The 26,450-nt window shown below is 36.9% G+C and overlaps 3 protein-coding genes across 6 annotated transcripts; 2 read left to right on the forward strand and 1 right to left on the reverse strand.

The window, feature by feature from the left end:
• The first annotated feature begins 3,217 nt into the window (after window positions 1-3,217).
• Window positions 3,218-7,274, forward strand: LOC122303150 (probable leucine-rich repeat receptor-like protein kinase At5g63930). Its single transcript, XM_043114775.1, has 4 exons — window positions 3,218-4,124; window positions 4,774-5,034; window positions 5,150-6,019; window positions 6,473-7,274. The coding sequence occupies exons 1-4, from the start codon at window positions 3,701-3,703 to the stop codon at window positions 6,961-6,963; spliced, it is 2,046 nt and encodes a 681-aa protein (XP_042970709.1). The 5' UTR covers window positions 3,218-3,700; the 3' UTR covers window positions 6,964-7,274.
• Window positions 7,275-9,114: 1,840 nt separating this feature from the next.
• LOC122303152 (hypersensitive-induced response protein 4) lies at window positions 9,115-15,021 on the forward strand. Its single transcript, XM_043114776.1, has 5 exons — window positions 9,115-9,547; window positions 11,248-11,368; window positions 11,484-11,575; window positions 12,471-12,567; window positions 14,428-15,021. The coding sequence occupies exons 1-5, from the start codon at window positions 9,353-9,355 to the stop codon at window positions 14,796-14,798; spliced, it is 876 nt and encodes a 291-aa protein (XP_042970710.1). The 5' UTR covers window positions 9,115-9,352; the 3' UTR covers window positions 14,799-15,021.
• A 2,911-nt stretch (window positions 15,022-17,932) lies between these two features.
• Window positions 17,933-25,824, reverse strand: LOC122303153. Of its 4 annotated transcripts, none has more exons than XR_006240630.1 (3): window positions 23,199-25,824; window positions 19,079-19,951; window positions 17,933-18,400 (listed from the first exon to the last, which is right to left on the reverse strand). XR_006240630.1 is itself a non-coding variant. In XM_043114778.1 (3 exons), exons 1-2 carry the CDS (start codon window positions 25,506-25,508, stop codon window positions 18,281-18,283), a joined length of 2,430 nt encoding a protein of 809 aa, XP_042970712.1. In that variant the 5' UTR covers window positions 25,509-25,824; the 3' UTR covers window positions 17,933-18,203; window positions 18,276-18,280. The 4 variants fall into 4 exon arrangements, 3 of the variants coding, with proteins under 3 accessions (XP_042970712.1, XP_042970711.1, XP_042970714.1); XM_043114778.1 differs by lacking the exon at window positions 19,079-19,951 and having other exon boundaries at window positions 17,933-18,203; window positions 18,276-18,400; XM_043114777.1 differs by lacking the exon at window positions 19,079-19,951.
• Window positions 25,825-26,450: the final 626 nt, after the last annotated feature.

A 26,450-nucleotide genomic window follows, 5' to 3' on the forward strand; every position in this document is an offset into this window, starting at 1 on the left:
ATGTCCACAAGAACTGGAAACTGGCCACGTATATAGTATGAAGAAGTCTCTCTTTAAAAATCTGAATGTCCACAAGATGAAATTTAACCACACCAGTCCACAAGATGATTTTGAGACCTCACCACATCAATATCGTAGAAAGTAAAATTTCAGGTATTCAATTCAAACCCAGGAAGTAAATTTCCTCTCCAAGCAAACAATAGACACTGAAAAGAAAGTGAAAGGCGTTCGGCGGAAGTGAAAAGCGTGGGAAGAGGAAACTGAAAAGAAATGTAGTTGGTTTTAGTTTTTACAGTAAAATAATCCTTTTGATGATGAACAGTGCAGTGCATCTTCAAATTGCATCTTCAAATTTGAAGATGAACTTAAAATCACTGTAGCTCAAAACTCAAACTTTTGTAATTTGATGATGTAGATAATTTTATCTATATTTTTTTAAATTTTAAAGATGCGTTGATTTTTTATGAACCCAATATCAATACTCTTACAGTAATAGAATAGATATAATAATATGCTTTAAAAAATCTTGTTTTTTGGTACACATGAGTATGTTAATCAAAGGAAAGCCGAGCCAAATCATGCAAGTTGTGCAACAGATTTATAAGTGGGTAGATTGTGCAGCCCAATATATGATATTAAAGTCCTGCAAATACTTGCTAGAGAGGTCCATGAAAGTTGCATGGAAAAGTTGAGTTTACCATATTGTAGTTCTTGGTAACATGTTTGGCTATTACCTTTCCATGGTCTCATTCGACGTTCCAACTTCCAAGGGTTGTTCATGTGGCCATGTTTCATGTTTCTTTATTAGTTGTTCTGTTGTTTTCAAATAACTTTTAAAATGATCTTGAAATCAAAGGAGGTAATAATATAATATTAACATTTCAAATTATGATTTAAAATCAAGGTCCAACTAATTTTCACCTCGTTATGGAAAAGAAAAAATCATTTACAACATATTAAATTTAAGAAAAATATTTTAACTGTAAAATAATTTATATAAATTAACATGATTTGATGTATTATGTTAAATTATAAAATTAATTTTATTATGATATAGATATCTATTTTCTTTTATTTATGTTTTTGTTTTGTTTGAAATAGTTTTCGTTTGTTGTCTTTGATATGACTAAGGATTTCAATTCTCTAGTTTTAAGGATCATTTAAATATTAAACTGAATTGGATTATTTATAAATAGTAATGAGTTGAGATGGTAGATTGAGTTTTGTGAGATCCATTTAAGATGAGTTTAAATGTATTCAAATGTTAAAATGAATTTAAATGTATTTATAAAAAATTAAAAAAAAATTATATATCCCATATATAAAGAGATGTTAAATTAAAAAAAAAATTACGAATCTATAAAAAAATTTTGAATTAAAATAAATTTAAGTATTTGAAAGTTAGTATTTAAATATTAAATTCTATTTAAAATCTGAAATAAATTGATTTAAATTCCATCTAAATTATAGACCTAAATGTGACAGTGTTTGACATCCAATAAGGATTTGAATAAATAAAAAAACAATGGGGGAGGGCAACTGTACAAATGACAGCAGTGCCTGCTCTTTTTTTTTTTGATGGGAAGCAGTGCCTGCTCTGACACAGCATACATAAGAGGCAACAGAAATACAGCCAAAATCCTACTGTTTTACCAATAAGTACCCCAGTACTTATGGAATTGAATTTCTTTGATCTGATATTCACAGGCCCATGTATGCTCTTCACACTATGGAATCCCATTGGTTTGGAACCACAACTCCTTCTCTCGATACTTACGGATCTTCTCTAATTTCGCGCAATCAGCTACGAAAGTACACTGGTCTACTATAGGTGTGTACACAGGTGATTTCCATTTTTTGAATTCAAACCGCTGACCGATGCCACCAAATCTGCGATCGTATGTTAGAGGAACCGACTATGTTAACCACAAACAAACCACGTGGCAAACGTAGCAGGTTCAGTAGGAATGGACCTACATATATGACATTTAAATCCTATCTTCAACTCATGGACTATTTGATTACCATTTGCAATACACTCTGCTTCCAATGATTTGAACCACATTTTTGTGTATACTCATGAAAAAAAATTCCACCAATAATGCAACCCTATCATTTGTATTTACTTTTTTTTAACTATCAATTTAAGTTTTTTTTTTTAAAAATTTTAAATAATAAATATTAAACAATAATATTCTAAAATTATTTTATTCAATTTTTATTTTTTATCTAAAAAAATCTTATCTCATCTCTAAATCTAAACCAATCCTTATATATATGTTTGCATGATATATACGTTTAAGTTTTGAATTAGAAACTCTAGCTCGATGCTACTTAAATTAAAATGTAAATAACTTTAATGGTAATAATTTATACCATTGAGATTCTCTCTAATTTTGTAATGGAATTGGATGGTCTAATATAAAAATATAGATTCATCATAAAATATTGATACAGATTAAGGAATCGTTTGGATTGAAAAATTATTTTATCTTATCATTATAATTTTTTTAAATTTATGTATAAAATATAATAAATAATTTAATATTTTCAAATTTTAATTCCATGCATTTATCTTTCTCTATCATTTATTATACCAATTAGTAAACAATTTCCATTAGTAACTGACCGATAGAAACTTACATGAATATATTTTATTGCCGCCATATCAATTATATTTTTTTAATATAAATAATTTTGATTAATTCTCTATATTGAAATGGTAGATAAAAAGTGGGTGTAATAGCGTATGCAATTATCTTTCCCTTTAATTCCTGTAATTAATAATATATCATTTAAGACAAATTCAGTATCATATTCTATGGATTGCATTAATATTCTCATAATGGATTGGATTTAAACTATTTTAAAAAAGACAAATAAATTTGAAGTTATAAAATATGATACTGAATTTATTCTCATAGTGGTTGTATTTATTTTTAAAAAATTAAATAAATAAAATATATACATAAAAAATTAAAATTTTAATAATAGATAGTATTTTTTTTTTCAAAAAAAAAAATCACGTCGTTTGTCTAAATCAAGACCATATCTTATATATTTTTTTAAAAAATATATCTATATTTTATATTTACTTTTAACTCATCTTATTTCAAATTTTATTTTATTGATCATTTTGCTGGCTGCCTGTTTAGGTAAAAGCATTGACACTCCAACATCGAACTGCCATATGAGTCACATGCCCAGACGGCCCTCGTATATCAAAACTCACTTTACCACAAGGTCCGCAACAGGGTAATGTTAAGAGCATTGATAACTTGGCCCCCGTCTCACCATCCCATCGCCTGAGCTATAAAGATTAAAGAATCTCCGTATTCCTTTCGCGGAGTTCAATAACTTCAATCCCGTTAACATTAACATTCCATCTCATCACCAACGGAGGCTGCTTTCCCAATCCACCCACTGTATTAGTCCGATTCTCTGCTTCGTTGTCTCTTCCACAACATTTCACTCCTTCCAATACAGAAACACACGGACAGAGGAAGAAAGAGAGTTTTGTTTTTCTAATTATTATTATTATTTTTTTGTGGGGGGTTACGTTGGGCTTAGGGAGGGAGCTCGGGAAGAGGGCGACGTAAACCAGAGAAAAACCTGTTAACCAGGCCGAGAACCAGAGGGGGGGAGAGAGAGAGAGTTAAAAAACAGAACCTGCTTCTGCTGTTTTGATCCCAAACCAAAAATGGGTCTCGCAGCATTTCTATTCTGTGTCATATTTTTGTTAACAAGCCCAACATGGGCCCGTGCAAATGCAGAGCTCAGAGCGCTCATGGATATGAAAGCAGCTTTGGACCCACAGAACCAGTATCTCTCTTCATGGACCATCGATGGCACCCCATGCGACGGTTCCTTTGAAGGTGTTGCTTGCAATGAGAGAGGTCAAGTGGCGAACATTTCGTTGCAGGGAAAAGGGCTATCAGGCAAGGTCTCTCCGGCCGTTGCTGGGCTCAGGCACTTGACGGGGCTATACTTGCATTATAACTCTCTGCACGGAGAGATACCAAGAGAAATAGTAAATTTGACTGAGCTGACTGATTTGTATCTAAATGTGAATAATCTCTCTGGATGGATACCTCCCGAGGTCGGAAACATGGCTGGTTTACAAGGTTAGTGGTGGGCTTTCGTACTCTCTCTCTCTCTCTCTCTCTCTCTCTCTCTCTCTCTCTCTCTCATTTTTGTTCGAGGATATGAACCAAAAACTTAGAACTTCGATTGGTTTTAGCAGAGCGCCCCAAGATTTGCCTTACTCCTCGCGTGTGTGTGGGCGTGCTAGTTTTTTCTTTTTCTTTTACTTTTTTTGGGCGGGTGGGTGCGTTTTAGTTTTGCAGATGTGGATTTCGATATCTTTTTCCAAAGTTGGTGCATATATTTCTTCACTACTGAGTTTCGATGAGACAGAAAGAAAACAAAAGAATCGTAAATCTTGCTGCTGTAGGCTGATAAAATGTTTTAAATGGGTAGATAAATCGATAAACAATGTCGGATACAACCGTTTAGCCTATTCTGTTAAGAGTTCTTATTTTTGTGTCACGCTAAAAGCCTAATATCATGAAGAGATTTATTCCTTATTTTTCGTCTTAGTTTGTTTTCCTAATATCATCGATAAACAATGTCGGATACAACTGTAGATAGAACTGAATAAATGATATGTTTGTTTTTGGTTCAATGATTTCTTTCCTTGTGCTACTAGCTGTTTAGGATTTTCTCATAAACGCTTCGAACTTTGCTCATCTTGTTTTTTCTTTTGCACTATAGTGTTGCAACTTTGTTATAACCAGTTCACCGGAAGCATTCCTACACAGCTGGGTTCTCTAAAGAGGCTTAGTGTTCTTGCTTTGCAATCTAACAAATTAACTGGAGCAATCCCTGCAAGTTTAGGGGATTTGGGTCTGTTAAGGAGGCTAGACTTGAGCTACAATCAGCTCTTTGGTTCAATTCCCTCAAAATTGGCCAACGCCCCTTCGCTGGAAGTTCTAGACATTCGGAACAATACTCTCTCTGGCAGAGTACCTCTTGGTAAAGTTTTTTTTTTTTTTTTTTGTAAGCTTGGCTGAGTATGCCTGTTTTGATTAACTGAAAAATGTGAATATAATATTCTAATTTAATCATGTTTTCACTGTGGTTGATGAAGCTTTGAAAAGACTGAATGGTGGATTCCTATGCCAGAACAACATTGGTTTATGTGGGGTTGGGTTTTATCCTTTGAAAACTTGTAATGCTTCAAATCATCTCAATCCGAGTCAACCTGAGCCCTATGGACTGGGTGGAACTAATTTGCCTACAAGAGACATACCAGAGACTGCAAGCGTGCAATTACCTTGCAACCATACTCGGTGCTCAAATCTGTCAAAATCGCCTAGATCCTCTGTTGCTGTTGGCGTAATTGTGGTAACAATTGCACTATCGGCTATAGGAATTCTGAGCTTCATTCAGTATCGCCACCGTAAACAGAAACTCAGCTCCAAGTTTGATATTTCAGTTAACCGTCTTGATACTGATCAGGCCAAGGGGTTGTACCGGAAGAATGGCTCTCCTCTAATCAGCCTTGAGTACGCCAGTGGGTGGGACCCTTTAGCTGATGGGCGACATTTCAGTGGGTTTGTGAAAGAAGTCTTCCAAAGCTTTAGGTTCAACTTGGAAGAGGTGGAGTCAGCTACTCAGTACTTCTCGGAGCTGAACTTGTTGGATAAGAGTAACTTCTCTGCAACTTACAAAGGAATACTGAGAGATGGCTCCATTGTCGCTATTAAGAGCATCGGAAAAAGTAGCTGCAAGTCAGAGGAAGCTGAGTTTTTGAAGGGATTAAACAATTTGACCTCATTGAGGCATGAGAATCTGGTAAGATTGAGAGGATTTTGCTGTTCAAGGGGCCGTGGTGAGTGCTTTCTCATCTATGATTTTGTTCCCAACGGGAATTTATTGCACTATCTCGATGCAAAGGATGATGGCCACGTCCTTGAATGGTCAACTAGAGTTTCTATCGTGAATGGGATTGCAAAAGGTCGGTGTTTTACTCTGGTTTAGTTGTTTCACTGTCTGCTTTTTGGTTAAAACCTGTAGATTTGATAATTTATGCAATCAAATGTCCTATATTGTTATCCACAAGATGTTGAGGTGGAGAAATATGGTTTGATTTATATCCAATATAAATTATCTCCTACAATGAAATTCAATTGGGGGGATGCTTTTTCTGAGAATAATCTTGCACATATCACTGTATTATTTTATCCCACATTCTCTAAAGAATAATTGGGAATAAAAGTTTAGTTTTGCACTGAATATTTACTTCTTTATGGTGATTTTTATATTTGTTAAATGAGAATTTCGTTTCTCTCTATTCTTTTCTTCAACATAAATGTCAGGAGGATTCAATTTTCACCATTGATGACAGGAATGCATTCTAAAAGGTGATGTTTCTTTTTGTTCATACTGAACCTTTTTTTTTCCCAAGCAGGTGTAGCATATTTACACAGTTCCAAAGGGAACAAACGGGCTCTTGTTCACCAAAACATCTCAGCCGAGCATGTGCTCATTGACCAGCGATTCAACCCATTGCTCTCAGGTTCCGGCCTGCACAATCTTCTCACCAATGATGTTATCTTCTCGGCACTCAAATCCAGTGCTGCAATGGGCTATCTAGCTCCTGAATACACCACTACTGGCAAATGCACGGAGAAAAGTGACGTATATGCGTTTGGGGTGCTTGTTTTCCAAATCCTCTTAGGAAAGCTGAAAGTCACTAGCTCAATACGTCTTGGTGCAGAGGCATGCAGATATCAAGATTTTATTGATCCAAACCTTCATGGTAGGTTCTTCGAATATGAAGCAAAGAAGCTTGCAAGAATTGCTTTGCTTTGCACTATCGAGTCTCCAATTGAGAGGCCATCCATGGAAGCTGTTGTTCAAGAATTGGGTAACTGCAGTAGTTGCCTCTCCCAGACTTGATTACTCAAGCTATTGCTTCCAGAATTTTCAAATGGTAGGTGTAGGGATGACCCACTAACTGCTCCCTGATGATGAAAATAGATTCCTTGTAATGTCGCGTCCTTTGGCTTAGGACTAAGCTTTCTTATGAATGTGACTGAACCTTGATTTGTTCTGGCCGGGAGATAGGCTTTCTTATGGGGTATTTTGTTTGTAGTGACTTCTATTTGTAAGGAGCTGAGTGAAATCCCCACCACCAACAAAGCTTTCAGACGTGATTGCAATCGCGTCTGGGATTTTATTCCTCCTGAATGCAAACTAGATCTATGGCATGTTGCAAGCTTCCTAGGAATTTTTATGATATAAGAATCATTTCTTTCACCATAAGAATTAAAAAAATCTCACTCTATTTTGCAATAATACTCGGGATGTGAAACTGAAAACCTAATAAAAAAAAACCAAAGGAAAATTGACCCAGAATATCAGTATCTTTTGTTTTTCTTCGATATTGTTTATGGGTTTCTTTGCTGGTTAACAAAAGCAACTTAGCAAAGAAGCCAACTACACAGTTTCCTATATTAAGAACAATGAGAAGTGGCAATAAGATTATTGAAATCCCAGTTGGGTTGCCATAGTTTACAAAAAATAATGTCTTCGTCCTACGAGGGTTGATAGGAATAATTTTGGGACAGTTAGATCGACTAGCAAATGCCATCCATTGTTTGTGGTGCAAAATGATGGTCTTTCTACTTGAATGATGGTCTTTGTCCTCCTCGAAATCCAACTAGAAGTCTAGATGTTAATTATTAGGCTTTTGTATGTTGGCTGGTTCCATCTAGTCCCGTTGCCTATATCCTTGCTTACCTTTATGTCAACTCTTACAAGTATTTTTTTTATTATTTATTTTTTATACTATAGATGATCGTAATTTTCCTCCTTCCTAATTCCTTCGTCCCAATGTTTGTCCAAACTGACACGGGTTTGAGGTAGATGGGCTTTCGGCCAGAGTTTTCGTTTCAACGCAATAGCTATAGGTTTTGGGCTATTCTGCCCTCGTTTCGGATAATGTAGAATCGTATTACAGTTAAATTAAGATAAAAATTAAATAAAATATAATTAAAATATATTTTTTTAATATTAATTTTGTTTTAAAATTTAAAAAAATTAAATTATTTATTTTATTCTGTGTAAAAATTTAAAAATTTTATAATGATTAGATGAAATAAATGAGATAAAATTAAATTAGATGAAAATGATTGAGAAAACAAACTAGCATATATCTTTGCATACCGAGCTCGAAGCCTTCTCCAAGGGGCACAATTTGGGCCCGGAGAAGGTGACATAATTGTATGTACTTTGAGAACTGGGTCAAGACCGAGTTGGCAGACCGAACTCAACGCCTGTCTATTATGTCTATATATACTCTACAAAGCAACAACTTGGGCCTGAAAAGCCTTTCCTCTGTTTGTTTGCGACCAACCCCATACCACAAAAAACAAGAGCGTGTTGGGTACACGTTGGTCTTCAATTCGTCATAAGAAACACATAGAATTGGTGAAACCGAAGCCGAATTCACCGATTAGATTTTGGTGGTCTGGTCGTCGAGCGTTTTCTATGAACCCCCTTACCGTTTTGAACATTTTAACGTCGGCATCGTTGAACCGGTCCGCTTTGTCCAACACCAATCCGGGTTAAGAAAATCTTGACCTCTTGTGACTTAACAAGTCGGGAATTGGACGAACATTTTGAAGGACTAATGATGTAATATTGCAAAATTATTAAATTTATTTATATAATTTTAATTTTAATAACAGATCATAATGAGAGTATTACGTTTGTTACTTGAGTTTAGAGTATGAACACTTAATATAGGTAATATATTATGTCAAAACATATTATTTTTTATGATAATTTTTGTGATTCTTTCTTTGGAACGTAAAGATTTTGCTATTTACCACTGAAAGGTGTAAAGTTATATATACACTATACACTAATTAATGTAGGAACTGTGTAAATATTTTTCGTTCAAGCTAACTTGTCAGGTTACACATAAATGAAAAACGATACGTTGGATTTATTGGAAAAAAAGACTTGCATAACCAACCTTGACTTCCTCCAAACGCATCATTTTTCTAATCCGATGATCGAAAACTTTGTACGGTATTCGTTCGTGTAATTCAAGCATCGTGTCAGAAATTGCCCCGCAAAAACCTTGGAAAAGAGCTGGCATTAACCGTATCACGATAACAGCCGTTGATATGTGCGTCTTATCCACGGTGTCAACTGTTAAGCGAGTTGCAGAAGCATTCGGTTATAGAAGCAATCCATTTTGACTCTCTCTCTCTCTCTCTGATTTGTGGTTAACCTCTCAAGAAAAGCGAGACAGAAATTCACAGATTTTCCCGGAGAGATGGGAAACACATGCTGTATGCTTTGTGGTTGCGTCGACCAGGCTACCGTAGGGGTTGTGGAGAGGTGGGGCCGCTTCGAAAAGCTGGCTGAGCCTGGGCTTCACTTCTTCAACCCCTTTGCCGGCCAGTGGCTCGCCGGTGTCCTCTCCACCAGGATCCGCTCCCTCGACGTTCGCATCGAGACCAAAACCAAGGTTGCACTCCCTTCCCCTCCTTTCTCTCTTAATTTCCTTTGTATTTGTTTTTAATTTCGATGCCGTTCTTTTGTTTGGTCGCCGAGAAAATTGGGCGGAAAATCCAAAGAAAATAGATGAAAGAGAGGAAATTCCGAGGGTTCTATTTTTATTGGTTTGCATTTGTTTCTTAGCAATCGAGTATGAGTTTTTGAATCATGCTTTCCTAGTAACTGAGTGGTGGAAATCATTGGAAACAAAGACATAGTTCACAACGTCCTTTTTCACGTGGTATAGATGTATGTTATGAGATTGAATTTAGATCCAAGGAGATGTTTTCCGATTGCGTCTTTCGGGAAATATTCTGAATCTAATCTGAAACTGAAATTGAAAGATTTTTGAGTAAAGAGGTTCTTTTGAATCAATATGCAGCAGATGGCTCGAATATTATAGTCTATCATTTTCGATTATTGCTGCTGTTACATTCATCCGTGCATGCCTTTTTATCCTAATTCGGTCGTGAGGACTCAACGATTTTATCAAATATTTTACAAAGGTTATGAGGAACTTAAAGGTGACGCATTAATGAAGTCTGGTGAAGATGTTGAAGGAGATTAAGATGGCATCGTCCTCTTCCAGCTGCAAGTGAGACTTCATCAGATGCACAAAGGAGGTGGAAAGGGAAACAGAAATAATTTAAGCTCTGGGATTCTGTTATGCGCCTGCACGGAGAGGAGTTAATAACAGATTGTTTCCTTACACGACTACCAGAGCTGAAGCCCAACTGTAAGAATTGATCCTGTTGATTAAACACTATGGTTACATTTGGATAGAGGGAGAGGAAAGGAGCAGGAAAGAAGTGTAAAAACTGCACCAATCAAACCGTGAATACCCCTTCAATGAATAACAAGTTAAAATGGATCCAAACAATCCCCTTGTGATTGTGGAACCCAAACCATCAAACCTTGAAGGTTGAAAAAGTACCGACCATTTGGTAAAACCATCAAGTTGAATGGGTTATCTGTTATACCATGCTGAATTTGGCAGCATTTGACTGTGTTTTTTTAAACAATTATAGAACTGTTCTGATTGATTCATTAGGTCATCAATTACAGGTTGGACGGTTTAGTCTTATATGGGATTCTCCAAAGCCAGTTGTATTCAGTTGACACCCTGCATAAGACTTCCATAGAAACTGACACGAAGCATATCCTGAGAGTGGATTTTTTTATACGATTAGGTTTCTATCCCCCAATCATCCCCTGTCTGCCTTCCACCCCGCCCACCCATCCACCTCTCTTTTAGGGCATCGCGTTTCTAGAAGTTTGTACAAGTTTCTAGATCATAATGCACAAACGCATTTTTTATGCTCATTTTTTGTGGCATTATCAACTTATTGATGATCAGGTTTTTGTCAGCACGAGCATAGGTAGAACATGACCCAGAACTTATTGTCAGCAGTGCTATTGCTTACCAGCTATTTTGTTCTCGACTCTGCTTTTCACAATTGCCTAGTAACTTTTTCTGAAGGTTATCACATCATTTCTAATCATCAAAAAAAGGTTATTGCATCAATTCTTGGATGATAAAACAACTGTTAAGAGTTGTCAATATAGTATAGGAGGTTTGCCTATTTTATTTTTTGTACATTTTTCAGATAGTGTAACAAAGTCATAGCATTGCTCTATGAGAGTATGGGTTTATAACAACTGAATTTACAGGACAATGTCTTTGTGCAATTGCTCTGCTCTATTCAATATCGCGTTGTCAAAGAAAATGCTGATGATGCTTTTTATGAGTTGCAAAATCCCCAAGAGCAGATCCAGGCTTATGTGTTTGATGGTAATTCTCTTGGTTTCATCTTTCCACTGCATTTTATGAGTTGCAAAACCCCCAAGAGCAAAAGTTTGTTCGATGGTATTGCTCTTTTTTAATGATATTTCATTTGCATTTTTAGTGGTTCGAGCTGTTGTTCCCATAATGACGTTAGATGAGCTCTTTGAACAAAAGGGTGAAGTTGCTAAAGCTGTCTTGGAGGAACTTGAGAAGGTAACTGGATTCTTCTATAGATTGTTATCAACAGTTGGACTTCACCCGTCTCCTATGTGAATTATGTATTGCTGCATTCTGGCCCTTCTTTTTTCCCCTTTTTTTCTTCCCAGCTGTTCATGCATCGTTTTGCTTCATTCAGTTCTAATAACTTAACTATATGATTTCCTCTTAATTTTGCTCTGCACATCTTTTGCTGCTCAATATGCGAAATATCATCGTGATAAACAAATTTTGGAAAATGTCTTGTTCAAGGGATAGTTAATGGAAAATCATATAGATATAACCCTTTTTACAGCTATGTAAAATTTTGCAAAATTGCTATCCATTTAAAATAAAGTTGTAAAAATGGTTGTTTTTTTTTTTTTTTGATAAGTAGTTGTAAAAATGGTTGTTTAAAGGGCTTTTAATCCTTTCTGTTGTTTTCTTGCAAAAAAATGGTTGTCAAAAGGTTGTATCTATATCATGACTCATAGTCAATTGAAGTGAGTCAGAAATTAAGATAGAATATTAAAACTCAGAAGGAAAATTACTTTTTTATGAGGCTTACTTTCTACGAGGCAACTTTCCTGTGAGACTTTTTACTTATCAAAAGAGGGGGGAAGAAAAAAAGATAAAATACTGCTTTCTTGAGCTCTTGTGCACTGGCCTTTGCATGTTCTCGTTGACTTTTAGTGAATTGTTTGCCCTATTATTTGGTCTGGACTAGCACTCCTATTGGATAATAGCAACTTATTATGCTGTTATTCCTCAAATTGTTTGACTTTTCTTTGACATAGTGATGAAGGTTAGCTTCATGCCCAATTAAAAGAAACGGAATTTTTTTCATCTTTTTTCCAAACTCCTTGTGTCAATGGATAAGGCTTTTTAATCATATGTTGGAATTATGGATCAGGTGATGGGAGCTTATGGATATAGCATAGAGCACATATTAATGGTCGATATAATTCCTGACCCCTCTGTGCGAAAGGCAATGAATGAGATAAATGCAGGTAACCTTTCACATTTTTTTACTGTTTTATTACCATATCCGGACCTGGTCTTTCATTTTATCATATTGTAGAAACATAAACGTTTTAAGACTCAAATGACCTTTGCTATTGTAGCAAGGAGAAGAGGTGGTTGAGGTTAGGTCTGGATACAATTCTAAGCAGGATATGAATGATAGATTTTTTTATTTTTCAGAGAGGTAATTATTTATTTATATATTGAGCTGGACACAAATTGTGAGTGAGAGGTACCATACTAGCACCCAAAACAATCACTATAATGCAAGGAAAAAATTACAAAACCGGAAATGGTGTCAACAAGTTGGCCCAATTTGGCCAAGAAAGTTTTTGCAACAATTCAAATAATAGACTGTTGCGATATTCTGCTAAACCCCTATGAGACTAGAAAGCCACAGCAGTGATGACTGCATCGTATAGGACTGAAGTGAACTGGTTGTTGGTGGATTCCCTTTCCACACTGCTTGTAGAAGAAGAATGGAACTCCTGGAAAAAGAAAGGGAACAAAAGGTTGCAAATTTGTGGTGTTTGGCCACAGTGCTTAAGATCCAGACTTGCTTGTCGCAACGGGGATTTTGAATTGGGGGTGATGGGCTGGTGGTGCATGAGGTGGGAATGATGTCGGAGGGGCTTGTGGGCTGGAGCAGATGAAGGGGTGCAATGGATCTGAGTTTGTGACACTCCATTGGATAGAGAAGAGAAAAGCACTTAAAAGGAACAATACTGGAATGGAGGCTGGCGACAAAAATGGCTCATGGAGAGGGGGGAAGGGAGGAGACAAAGCTCCTCCCTCCTCCCCCAAGCCGCAGGGCTGCTCAAGCGAGGTGGGTTGTGGGACTTCGGGGCTATGGATCTGTTTACAAGTTGAGATATTAGTTTTATATGGAGGATGGGATTCCTATGAGGCTGTGACTTATTTTAGTGGTACATGGCAAGCTATCTGCAGGGTTAAAAGATTAATGTAAACCAAGCTCCTAAGAAGCTTTTTTTACTTCATTTTAAGGAAAAATTGTAAGCAGAGAAAATGTGTTTGTTAAATCTCCTCTCTCTCTCTCTCTCTCTCAATCACACATGCATGCACGCGCGCGCGCGCACTCAGAGTTGAGACTATCAAGAAACAGTGGTTGGCCATAGTCATATTGATGCACACAGCAAGAAACCCACAAAAGAGAGAGAATAAAGATCTAAATTCTTCAAAAATATGGTTTACTTTTTATGAAAGTGCATTTGTGTGAACTTCAGCCAAGGTGTGATGCTTAGCATCTTCCTATTTTCTTTTCTATTCTCCTTTGAAATTTCTAGCAATATCCTGTCAAATTCCAGCCAAGACTAAATTTGAGTTTGGACCTAGTCTTCGCTTAAAATCTAAATTTTTAAAAACACTAGACTATTCATTGATCAAACAGTTCCCAAGTAACTCAAGAAAGTCCAAAACTCAAAACACTATTTCCGGTTTACTGTTAAGCAACCCAAACTTGAGTTATTTTCCTCATTTCACCAAACAAATCTATATCCTTACACTGTTTGGATCATAAAATCCCTATACATTTCTACCCTTTCCAACCACAAACCCGTAACCCATAAAATCCCTTCAAATACCTGCTGCCAAATAAAATCCTGTCGCCATTATTCCTGTTTTCAGCCCCTTGCTACTCTTGTCCCCTTTGGACATTGTTTACCCATATATATTCATGTCGAACCATACTTAATTAGTTGTGTATATTTCTGATTGGTAGAACCTTCATAGTATCTGCGGTGGTCAATATGACTGCTATTCTTGCTACTAATTGGCAGTTGAATCTAGAAGTTTTACTGAGTTTGTCAAATAATGTTTCTGTTTTTCAGCTCAGAGACTTCAGCTTGCTAGTGTGTACAAGGGAGAAGCAGAGAAGGTGCTCCAAATAAAGAAAGCAGAAGCTGAAGCTGAAGCCAAATACCTGGGTGGGGTTGGTGTGGCCAGGCAGAGGCAGGCAATCACTGATGGCTTGAGAGAGAACATACTGAACTTCTCTCACAAGGTGGAGGGTACCTCAGCAAAGGAAGTGATGGATCTAATCATGGTCACTCAATACTTTGACACGATTAAAGACCTTGGCAACTCTTCCAAGAACACCACTGTGTTTATTCCGCATGGCCCCGGTCATGTTAGGGATATTGGTGATCAGATTCGTAATGGTATGATGGAGGCAGCCAGTGCTCAGGTAAATGTCGAATAGTTTTCCAACAGTTACCTTCCAAACATAACTCCCTTCAAAGGATATCACAATGAAAAGTAGATTTTTTTTTGGGTTTAATTTATAGCAAAAGGAAGGTGGTATTTATATATTGTAGTATCACGGTGCCAATATACAGTCCATAAAGGTTTGGTTAATGGGTGTAAATAAGTTTTTGTACTGTCTGATGATGCTAAATGTTAGAATTTTGTTTTGCTCGAGGGTATCTTTTGCTTTGTTCACCGTTATGCTGCTTACTGCTAACGTAAATTCGGTATTAGTGTAAATATCCAATCGAACAGGTATCCTTTGATTCACCAACATACCTGCAATTTAGTTCACCTTATTAACGTCAGTAGAGTTCTGCCCATGATAATACCGTCACGCTTGGTTTAGGAAATGACCTGTTTTCACGAACTTCTTGCTCACCTTTATCCATCCCTTCGATTATCAGAAGGCCAAAGGGCTTTGTAAGGAATGCCTGCTTGTCATTGGCAGAATTCTTGGATTCACTTGTTATATTTTTTAAGGGTTTTTTTTTTTTTTTTTTTTCTCTCTCTCCTAATGCGGAGTTGACCAGGTGCTGATGGGAAGAGAACTTATGTGGCTGTTCCCTTTGATCCATTTATTCCTTTCGCTTTACTCTCTTCCCATTGCAGTCTTACTGCAACTAGAACTAGTCTTACCTCCAGCTCCAGTCCACCACCGATTGAATGACTTTGATATACTCGTGCAGAATAAGGAATTTTAAATGTTAAGTCTTTGGACTATAAGGATTTCAAAGATCCCATTCCTAAATATTGTTCCAACGAGTTCCACGCTGACAAGTAGGGAGATCAGTGCAAGAATTTCTTCGGATCGGATGGATGGTAACGTGAGTAATAAATTATACTTAACAGTGTTATTATGCGTAAACTTTGACGTCTGGGACCTAAGTGCCGAGGTCGATCGCGATCGACCCTTTCTTGTGAGGTAGTTTTGTTGGAGAGTTATTTTTAATTAATACCAAGTATAAAGGGTTGAAATTAAGATGCCCGGGTTTGTGAGGATTTGGGCTTGAGAGATGGGTCTTAACTGTTAATATTAGCTTTTATCATCCTGCTCTGGGTATTTGGGGTTTCAGACCCATCTGGGGAAGCCTGTTATCTCGTTGTGCCCCCCTCTAGATTTTTGTCATTTCTAATTGATGTGTAACACATTTTAAATAGTAGTCTATTCAAGTAGAAGATGTATAAAACAACTTAAAATGGTGCATATCAGTAGCAATGATCAAGGAAGACAAAATTTAGGTTGAGCTTTGTATTACTCATAAGGACTTAAAAAAATAAAATAAAAATCTAAACCTTCGATTTAAGGTGGGGGTAATAATCAGAACCTAAATCATAGACCTTTAAAGCCAATGAGGAACATATGAAATAGATATAGGGTTGGTATGGGAATGGGTATGGATGATTAGAACGATTGGTCATGACATGCCTAACCCAACCTTTGCTCAAATTTTAAATGGAAATATTCTCCTAAGCTCCCAATTTCAAGTTACACTTGTTTGATGAAAGAATCTGTCAAAAATTTTCACCTTTAATGACAATCATTTCACACTAGGACCTCAATATCTATATATCTTTTGGTTGTCTGAAAAGAAGACTTTATTCGTTCCGCTCCCTAAGCTATAAGACTAAAAGAACAACACAGAGTCGAACGTACCGAATAACCCTACTAGCAAAAGTCAGATATGAAAATCACACCAACGGACCGTTAAAGGTGGAGCAATGTAAATTTGTCTGCTTCGGAATCAAGTACAATAATATGTTTAGCTGACCCGCCTTCTTGGAGCCATACAAGAAAGTAATTATGTAATTATGGGATCTGAGGAATACAAGGAAAAAAAAAAAAAACAAAGTATAATTGCCTTTGTAATGATACTTAATGATGGTCAGCGGATGAGATAATTGGAGATTTGATGGAGCACTATCATTTTTTCTTGATTTCAAGGTCTAATTTCCAACTCAAAAGATTTGAAAATATAACGAGTGATTCTGCTGCGATGGAATGAAATAAATATGAGTGTTATCTTTTTTTTTTTTTTTTAGTGGTATGGGGACATGCATCTGTTGTTGAATGAGTAACCCTCGTGTTCTTATTCAAAAAAATAAAAAATAAAAAAAAAATTCATTCCTCTATAATAAGGCATCAAGCTTTCCGACTTTAGAGTATAGAATGAGTTTGTTCATTCTACAACATCTTATGATGTTTTTTTTTTAAAAGAAGTTATTAATTTATCATGGATAGCTAGAGGTAGAAATGTCAAAGAAAGGTACATGCACAAATAAATATCATCAAAATAAATTCATAAACTAATGTAGTTTTATATGATACATTATATCTATTTAATAAATAAAATAAAATATTAAAAAAAAATGAAGAATTGTTTTTGACATCTTAAAGTATAAATATTAAATAAACTTGACGAGTAACGCAGTTTCTAGTCAATGAATCAAGAACGAAAACACCCTCTTATTTTTTGGGTGGTAAGTGAGAATTTTTATTTTATTTTATTATTCTCATATGGTTTTTGTATTGTAAACAAATGATAGAATCATGACCCCCCCCCCCCCCCCCCCCCCCCCCCCTTCCTTTTTTATGCTTTTTTTTTGGTTCTATCCTTGCCCACATAGTGTAGGGGCCACACGAATACGCTTCACCAATTATGCAATGGGTTAGTGGGAGAGAAGGGACTTTTTCTTGACTATGTATGTCGAGAACGAACGGGCCAAGCTGCTACAGCAAAAGTAGCTTACCATGTGATGCAATAATCTTTTAGATTCTTAAGGTACTGGCTCTCCTAGATTAATTTAAGACTGGATGTATAAGCCTTTTAGTAAATAAGAAAAATCATCCTTTCAAGAGATATTTTTATAATTTTAAAAAATTTTAAATATAAAATTACCTAAACGTGTATTACAATCTCCAAATGAAGACGGTACGTAGCATTCCTATTTGTTCCTGTAATTCAAAGTTTGGTATTGAATCACTGCCCTCATAACACAACACATTTTCCAATCGCCTAGAAACTGTACCAAGGAAATTACTTTAACCAAGAAATTTCACATTGCAGAAGACAATGGAGAAAGACAAAGTGGAACAAAAGTAGGTCTAGATGAGACCTTAGTAAAATAAACCATTATCTACATAATCAGAACATCAGTAGCCAAACTATTTATTTGTTTTTTCTAAAGAGGCATCACATGGTTTAAGGTAGAGATCTCTCCTGGGAAGCTTCGTATAGAGATAACTAGAGGAGGGGCTCGAGCTCTTTGGGGTTCCACTCATGCGATGCAACAGTACTATTAAACGATACTTCGCTTCCATGGAAGTCTAGCATATTCTTAAGGATTTCTGATCTGACTGCTGCAAAAGTATTGAAAGCTCATTATTGTTACGCTTGATCTGGGTCTTCCATACTTGCACATAAAGTCTTACTGCTATTAAGATCGAGTATCTTCGAGCACATGCGAGACTTGAAGAATTGCTGAAGACCCTCCTGAAGTTATTCCTTCAAGTATGGCATTAAGGAAAAGTGGACAAAAATTTCTGCTCATTTTCACCTGCAGGCATGGGATTTGGTATGTTAGGATATAACTAGTTTTTTTGGGAGTATTGCACACTATCTTGGATATTTTACACAGCCAGTGAAAGATTCAATCCAAAATTCAAAAAAAGAAACAAGTAATCTTAAATGGAACGAAATTTTCTTCTCTTTTCTTCCTTCTCTTTACCATTGAACAAATTATACCTCGCAAGAGAGCTTAAGTATTAACGGCATCATATTTTCAAGTCATGATTAAGTTGCATTGCTGCCACTATATTCCCATCAAACCATTAATAATTTGATATCAATCTCATTTCATTGTAACTAGAATATCACAATTAGTATAAATACATAATGGACACAAAGTCACATAAATGAAGGAAGATATGGGCTTCTTGTGAAACAGAGGGCCATAAAACTACAGCACATGGAGAAGGCAAAGAAGGGTCACAAGCTATGAATACTACCAATCAATTTCACCATCAATTACATTACACGGATTGGTATCAAATTATAAAAAACAATCAAGAATGGTATAAGTGGAAAGGAAAAGAGAGGTGATAAAAAGAAAGTTAATAATGAGGGAACACAGAGGGTAAAGATTCTTGTAGAAAGATATTCTTGTCCTATACTAATCATTATATCTCCTTCCACTTTTGCAAGAACATGAGTGGAGTGAACAATGAAGACATACCATACGAGTGAAAGAGCTTTTCTTTCTAGTTGGTGAGCAGTCAGCATTGCTCAGCCTTGCCGACAGGATCCGCTGTCTCTTCACTAAATTGAGTAGCGAAGCAAAATACATTCATTCTACACTACCCTTGCTGCAACTAACCATTAAAAAGGTGGGGGAGAAACTGTTGTTTCACTTTTTATTCGCCACCCACTTGGTATACTTACCCTTTACTGCTCAAGAAGGTGGGAGGATAAAAAATTTAAAGCACACAGCATGCGTGCGTGTATGTGTGTGTGTGAGAGAGAGAGAGAGAGAGAGAGAGAGAGAGTCAAACTGCTTTGATGGAGTTCCCATAATAAGAAGAAACGGCAGGATAGAGTTTCCTGAAAACTCTACTGAGATTACCATCCGAAGGTATGAAATTGAGTGTTATAACATTCCCAAACTTTCAGAGCATTGCATCCCTGCCACAGGACGTTAAAATATGACCAACCAAAACACTTGTATATCATTTTGCCTAGCATTTTGTTTCTCATTACTTAGCTTTTTTGTAGTCTTAATATAACCACAATTTTATTTAAAATAATGATCAATCTTGCAGTATGCATCTTTCTCTCCTCTTTTTCTTCCTTTTAGTTGACATAGGGAAGGGGGGAAGACAAAGGTACACTACAACCGAAACATCGTATGAAGAAAATGATATCAGCAGCTCTAGAACCACCAACCTGCTGTTTTTAGTCAACACTATTCACCAAAATGAACATGCAAAATTCAGGTTTGTTACAATATCCCTTTCAGCCATCTTATGTGCCTCCTCATACCAACAGCTATCCTTGCTTCCACTTTGCTCAATACATTTTTTAGCAATCATGGCAAGCCAAACAAATTACTCTGCAGAACTTCAATTTTCAAAGTTGAGATCAGAATTTAAAAAAAAGGGCCCGACTCAACAGGAAAATGTCATGTAAAAATGGAATGTTGAAAAGATAAGTTACCTCAAACGAGCCTAAGACATGTAAACAAATCAATAGTGAGAGAGAGAGAGAGAGAGAGAGAGAGAGAGAATTATGAGACAGAAGAGCCATTTTTATAATAGAAATTTTATTAACAAAATGAGAAATCCCCCTTTATACCTTACTTTTCTTCGACTATGACAAAAGCAATGGAATTGACCTCCACTCCTCTTGGTGGGGCTCTCCAATTTTAAAAAAGACACCAGGACATATGGCTGAGTTAAACCAATCAGAAGTGATCTTTTGCTACAACAATTCACTCTCAAGTTCGGGTTGACCAATGCGGCGACTCATATATGGTTTGCCATTCATCCAACCAGTTCAACAAAACCTAGCCTTGGTTTGGAGGATTTTCTCCTTGAATTACCTAAGGTGCACTTGTAGGAAACTCCTTATCAAGGGCCTGTGCACTCTTAAGATTAGTCGGGATGTTGATCCTAGACACCCGGTGCCAATAAAAATAAAAAAAGAGACAAATAGCTCTTTACATAGTGTGTCAAAGTAACCCTAGAGACAACTTATAGATTTTCTCTAAAATCCATCTTTATGAATCCGTCAGTTACAAAACTCAAAAGACATGAGTTGAGAAAATTATAGACTCAACTAACTTTAAACGAAAACTAGCAACTTAATTAGATATATTATTTTTCATTTAATAACTTTATTTAGTTAAATATGATATTTCATTTTCATTCAATATAACATAATGGAGTTGATGATGTGGTTGACAGGAACAATGCTTTGTGAATCCAAGATTATATCTTGTAATAAATATAATTTTCCAAAACTTTGTTGGCCTACGCACGTTGACTAGAAATGTTCACATATTGTTAAGACAGAAAAAGGAGACTCGTTTTGAACTGTTTCCAATTGTGAGACCATGAAAAGAAATAAATGGATTTTCCAATTTTCTAAGAGGAGAGCCAATCACATGCAAACACGGCATTCTAAAGATCTAAAGGTGAAGCCAGGTAATAGCTAATTTTAGTCAAGGGGGTTAGATGGCGAAGTTGAAATTCATGCCTATCTGCAATGGCGTGATTGACATTGGTGCAGATAATGTAAGATTCATCTAATTCTTAAACTTAATGACACCAAGCATGATCCAAATACCTAGATGTCAATTTTTCTGTGAAAAATGGAGGGTCAAACAGTGGCGTTAATTTCATTCTATTGAGAATATGCCTTCAATTCCATTCAGCCTTTCATGGACATGATATTCTTAGAGGGTATGTGATTGACATGTAATTGAATGCACACCCAACCAGCATGTCCAACCTAGGAGAGAACAACTCCCTAATTTTTCCCAAATACCTTGCATCTTGAAGTGTCCTTTGAACATGGAAAAAAAAATTAAACATAGATCGGCTATCTTCCTGAGATTTTTTTGATAAATACAAATTTATTAACATCAATAGGTGTAGCCAAGTACACTGGATGTGTACTAGAGAAAACACTTAGATAGGAAGGAGAAGTAGATGCAAGAAAATCATGAACATTAACTCAGAAAAAAGGCACTTCTAAGACAGCAGTCATGCCAAAAATTATAACTTTCATTCTTTGGTCAACTCACTTAATATTTTAGCGGCACCTAGTAGCACAGAGATGACTATAACAACAAAATTTAAAAAAGAAAATTGCATATTTGGACCAAAGAAGATTGGACCTTTAACCTTTGATTTACTCAGATGAGCAAAAGTGACATAAGAATCCAGAACTCGGACGATTTAAGACGGGTCTAGAATGCCTTATTTCTGCACCATATGGTAATCTATCTGACAACTGACAAGGGTGCTCCTATTCTAGGTTTTTTAATTTTGTCCTGTGATTTTTCTGGGAGTTGGAAAAACTGACATGTAACGGATTTAATTGTCAGACAGGTTGACTCCACATTTAGTGCTTACAACAGTGTCAGCATAATTTATAGGGTTCTCTACCTGGCCATACATATGTTACATGTGCACATGTAATATTAACTGCATATCCTCGTTTATGGAAGTGTTTTTGCTTGCATCCAGTAGAACCATTAATCCAAAACTAAACATTAAAATGGTAGCTATATTTTACTTGTTTGTTTTCTTCTTTTTTTTCCCTTTTATTATCAACAAGAGTTGAACTTCAAAACTAAACATTATCAAACCCCTTGCTTCACTTTTTTTCTCTTTATGTAAGTAATAAAAACCACTCCTTTACCACTTGAGGCAAGGCCCAAGGATGATAACCATCTCTCTCTCTCTCTCTCTCTCTCTCTCTCTCTCTCTCTCTATATATATATATATATATATATATCTTTTCTTTTTCTTTTTTATAAGTAAACGGTAGTATTAATAAGAATAGACAAAGCCCAAGTATACAAGATGGTATACAAGATATATATAGATATATATGTCTTGACAACATATGGCACCCTCGGATTCTGTATGCATCACAGCCTCATAACCGTTTCTTATAGTGAAGGTGAAACACTGCTGGGAATGCGTCATGTCCTTAAGTGTCCTATATGCAATGCCAATTCGGGAAGAGTCCTACATATTATTTGTCAGAAAAGGGCACATGACACATGTACAATCATCTGAACGAAGACAGATTCTCCATAGACAACGAGGAGAAGAAGAAAAGTACTAATTTTGCTGACAAGATTAGTGATCATCTGAAAACTCCCGGTTTTTTTAACTTGATAAACCTAGCTTTAAATAAAAAGAGACAATAATATTCATCTAAAATTCCTATAGCACTCGTTACAACGTTTGTCCTGTTATGACACACTCGAACATCTTTATGCCTATAAGGAAGATAAGTCTTTTTCCCCCACTTTATAAACCCCAAGACCCCCAAGTCAAGCCTGGGCAGGGAATTAATGATTCTGTCAAATCTCTTTATTTAAAATAAGAAAAAAAAATCACACAACTAAGTGAGTCCAAGAAATGCAGTGCTCAACTCCTTCTAGTTATTTTTACCTCCCAACCACAAGTCTCCAAAAATCTGCTACTAGAAGGGAAGGACAGAAAAAGAAAAAGAAAAAGAAAAAAGGAGCTTTGCAAAGAATTTCAATAAATCCTATGGTTTCAATAATCTACAGCAGTTGAACAGAAAAAACATTACACTGAGGGTGCATCGGCAAAGACCTCATTGAGCACGTCATCGTCACTGCCTGCCACCGCAAACAGCTCCGCATCCTTTTCTTCCTCATTTGAAAAATCCCGTCTTTCAAGCTTTGCATGAGCTGCAATGAATATCATCTTTTGAGCCCTTTCCATGCCGATCCTTGAGTGTCTTTGGCCGCAAACCCATTTCATGGAAGACCAATTACCCTTGAATGCGCAAGAAGTTGCATGAAGGAAGAGGAGCCTCACTGCAACCTTACCCAGAGACTTGAACTCACTTAAGCAAGTTTCCCATACAAGTCTACTGCTCTGTGGGTTTGCAATTTTCATCTTCCCAGAAACAGGGTCTCGCTGTTTTACCTGAACTGCTTGAGCATAGAGAGGGTCTAGACCTTCTGACCTCCATTTCATGAGCTCCATCAATGCAACATGAGCTTCTTCCCTGGAAACCAACCTTGTTATGAGCTTATCGACGTCCTTCTCCTGCTCATGCGTCAAGCACTTGAATGGTGGAAGGTATTTTCCACTCGTGTCCCTCATCAAGTAAAGAGGGTCCAGTATAAATGCAGCCGACCATGCTGGGTGGTAGTTTTTCCTGAATCGCTTTTCAATTATTTTTTCTACAGGCCCCTCGGCAATGCTGAATTTGACACACCAGTCCTTTACTTTCCCCCTCAACTCCTCCCAAAGAGTTAGGCATTGTCCAATCAATGGCCTGTCAGCTGCAATCTCCTGAGCCATCTCTCTGATCAGCTTCACAAGCGAATATACTGCCTCCAACTCATTCCAAAACCCCTCGGTTTGAATCAACCCAGCAACTCCCCTCGCAATTGAATCCTCCTGATATGTTGCTTTATTCAGATCATCCACTACAACCATTTGGAGCACCTGGGAACAGCTCAGTATATCTTCGAACATTGCATAAACCGGTCCAAACTTCTTTGAAGTGTCACATTTTGGCGAAGGAACTCGTAGCAACCCAGCACACTCAAGTTCTTGCATCTTGTACTTGAGGAAACTATTCCTAACTTGAGAAGTAGTATTTACGAAATTCGCAACCTTTATGCAATTCTCGGTGACAGTCCTGAAAAGTGGAAGTTCTTTGTTAAAATCCTTAATCAAACTTACAAACCCCTGAAGCTGACAAGAGAGATTTATCATCCAATGATTCTGAGCCTCCAAGTTCTTCAATGCCTTGGCCTTATACTTATCTGCAACTATCCCTACACATCTCTGCACACTACTCCCACAAACACCTGTCACCGCTTCCCACAAGATTTCCTCCGCATACTTCGCCGACACCATTCCTCCAGTGAACACCGCCTTTTGAAAATCACTTGTCCCATTTGGAAGATTAACCGTAAATGTAACCAAATTTTCTCCATCGCAAGTAAATCCACAACAACTCTTTCCCTTCCACCCATCACTAGCAACCTGAAGAAACATTGCGTCTCTTATCCTAGCATCCGAACGAGTCTTCACCTCATCAAACTTAGCATCAAGCCGAGCACCCGTGAGCTCCCGCAGCAATAACCCAGGCAAGCCCACCTGGTGAATAAACGCTCTAAATTTGGGGTGCGCGAGGCTCGAAGCTGAGACAGAACCACATGACTCGTAGAACCATTCTGCTAGTAATTGAAGCGCGGAATCAATCTGGTCCTTGCTCAAAGCAGGACCAGCTGACCCTTTAGGACTCTTAAGCTTTTTTACACTATCTTCCAGCAATGCCAATGCACCCAAATCCTCTTTCCCGCCCGATAAAACCAAATGGGGCCCGGAGTTAGTCGCCTCGCCAACCGGGTTCTGGCATGGGGAGTAATGCGATCCGTCGTGGTTTTGGTTGTTATAAAACCGCGACGACTCGACCAAAGCTAGAGAATTAGCCTGGTACGAAGAAGATGAACATGAATGTAAAGGATGAATACCCATTTGGGAGCTTCGCTTTCTATGATTATGTGAAGATGGTAACGGAGACGGCACCGAGGATATCGGTAACGGCGATAGAGATGCACTGTTGGGTCGGGAAACGGAGATGAAATTGGGGCAAGCACCCTTTTTCAAGTGCTCCGAAGCGGTTCTGGAGGGGTTGGATGCGGAGAAAAGGGTGTCGCACAAGGAGCACTTTAGTTTGACTGCTTTGGGGAGGTTCGTGTCGGGGTTGTGAAGGAGAATAGGCTCTAAATGGGTCCAGTACCAGGCTCCTTTTCCCTTGATGGCCTTAGTTCGCACGGTGACGAGGCCTTCGTAGCGCTTGTTCAAGGCCTTTGAGGCCATGTCGTCGGGCAGAGCAAGAGCGGAAGGTTCGATGGGGGTTGAGCTTGTGGAAGCCATTTGAAGAGACAAAGTGAGAATCCGAATGGATGGGAGTGAGGGATCTTCGAGAGTTTAGTGGAAGGAGTGAATGCAGGCCTTCTTGTTATGGGAGTACTGGAGCTAGCTTATGGTGGTGGGTGGTGTTTCAGGGTGGTGGCGGGGGTTGTTCCATGGCGTTGTGGGCAGACACTAGAGGGAGAGGGAGAGAGAGAGTGTGTTAGCTGTTTGTAGAATGGTCTAGAAGAAGTGCATGGTCATGCCCGACGAGAGAAGAGAGGAACGGGGATGGAAGCCGCAGGTTGACTTGAAACCTGTCAGTAAGACTGAAACGGGTGTCTAATGCGGTCTTAACGCTATCTGGGTTTTGTGGGTTTTTTTTGTTTTTTTTAAATATATATTTAAATGATTATACTACCACATGTGTGCTTTTCTTTTTTTTTTTTCTTTTTTTTTTTAATTTAATTTTATTTTTTTAAAAAACAACATTCAATTGTCCATTCACGAGAAAAACATTTTCTTTTTCCATTAGTATTTTTTCGAGTAGTCAACGGCCCAATGACATCTACTAGCTCGGTCTCCATAATATAAATAAAATGATAGTGAAAAAATAATAATCAAATAAGAAAAACATATGAAAAAAATAGAGTTATCCATTTTATTTGGATCATGTATTATTTGCTATTAAATATTTCGCGTACAAAGCTCTTTGGATCTAATTTTTATTCAAATTTAATTTATTCAACAAAAAACATGTGTCTGAGATTGAAATAGTGATTTGAGATGAAATTAGATTAAATTAAAATTAAATAAAATATTATTTTAATTTTAAAATTTTTAAAAAATTAAATTATTTATTAAATTTTATATAAAAATTTGTGAAAATTGAGATGAGTTTTGAGTCCAAACCTCCTTTGGAAACACATGTATTTCTCATTCATGTATTATTAGACACATGTATTT

This window comes from Carya illinoinensis, chromosome 3, assembly GCF_018687715.1.
Source record: "Carya illinoinensis cultivar Pawnee chromosome 3, C.illinoinensisPawnee_v1, whole genome shotgun sequence".
In the NCBI taxonomy this organism is placed as follows: Eukaryota; Viridiplantae; Streptophyta; class Magnoliopsida; order Fagales; family Juglandaceae; genus Carya; species Carya illinoinensis.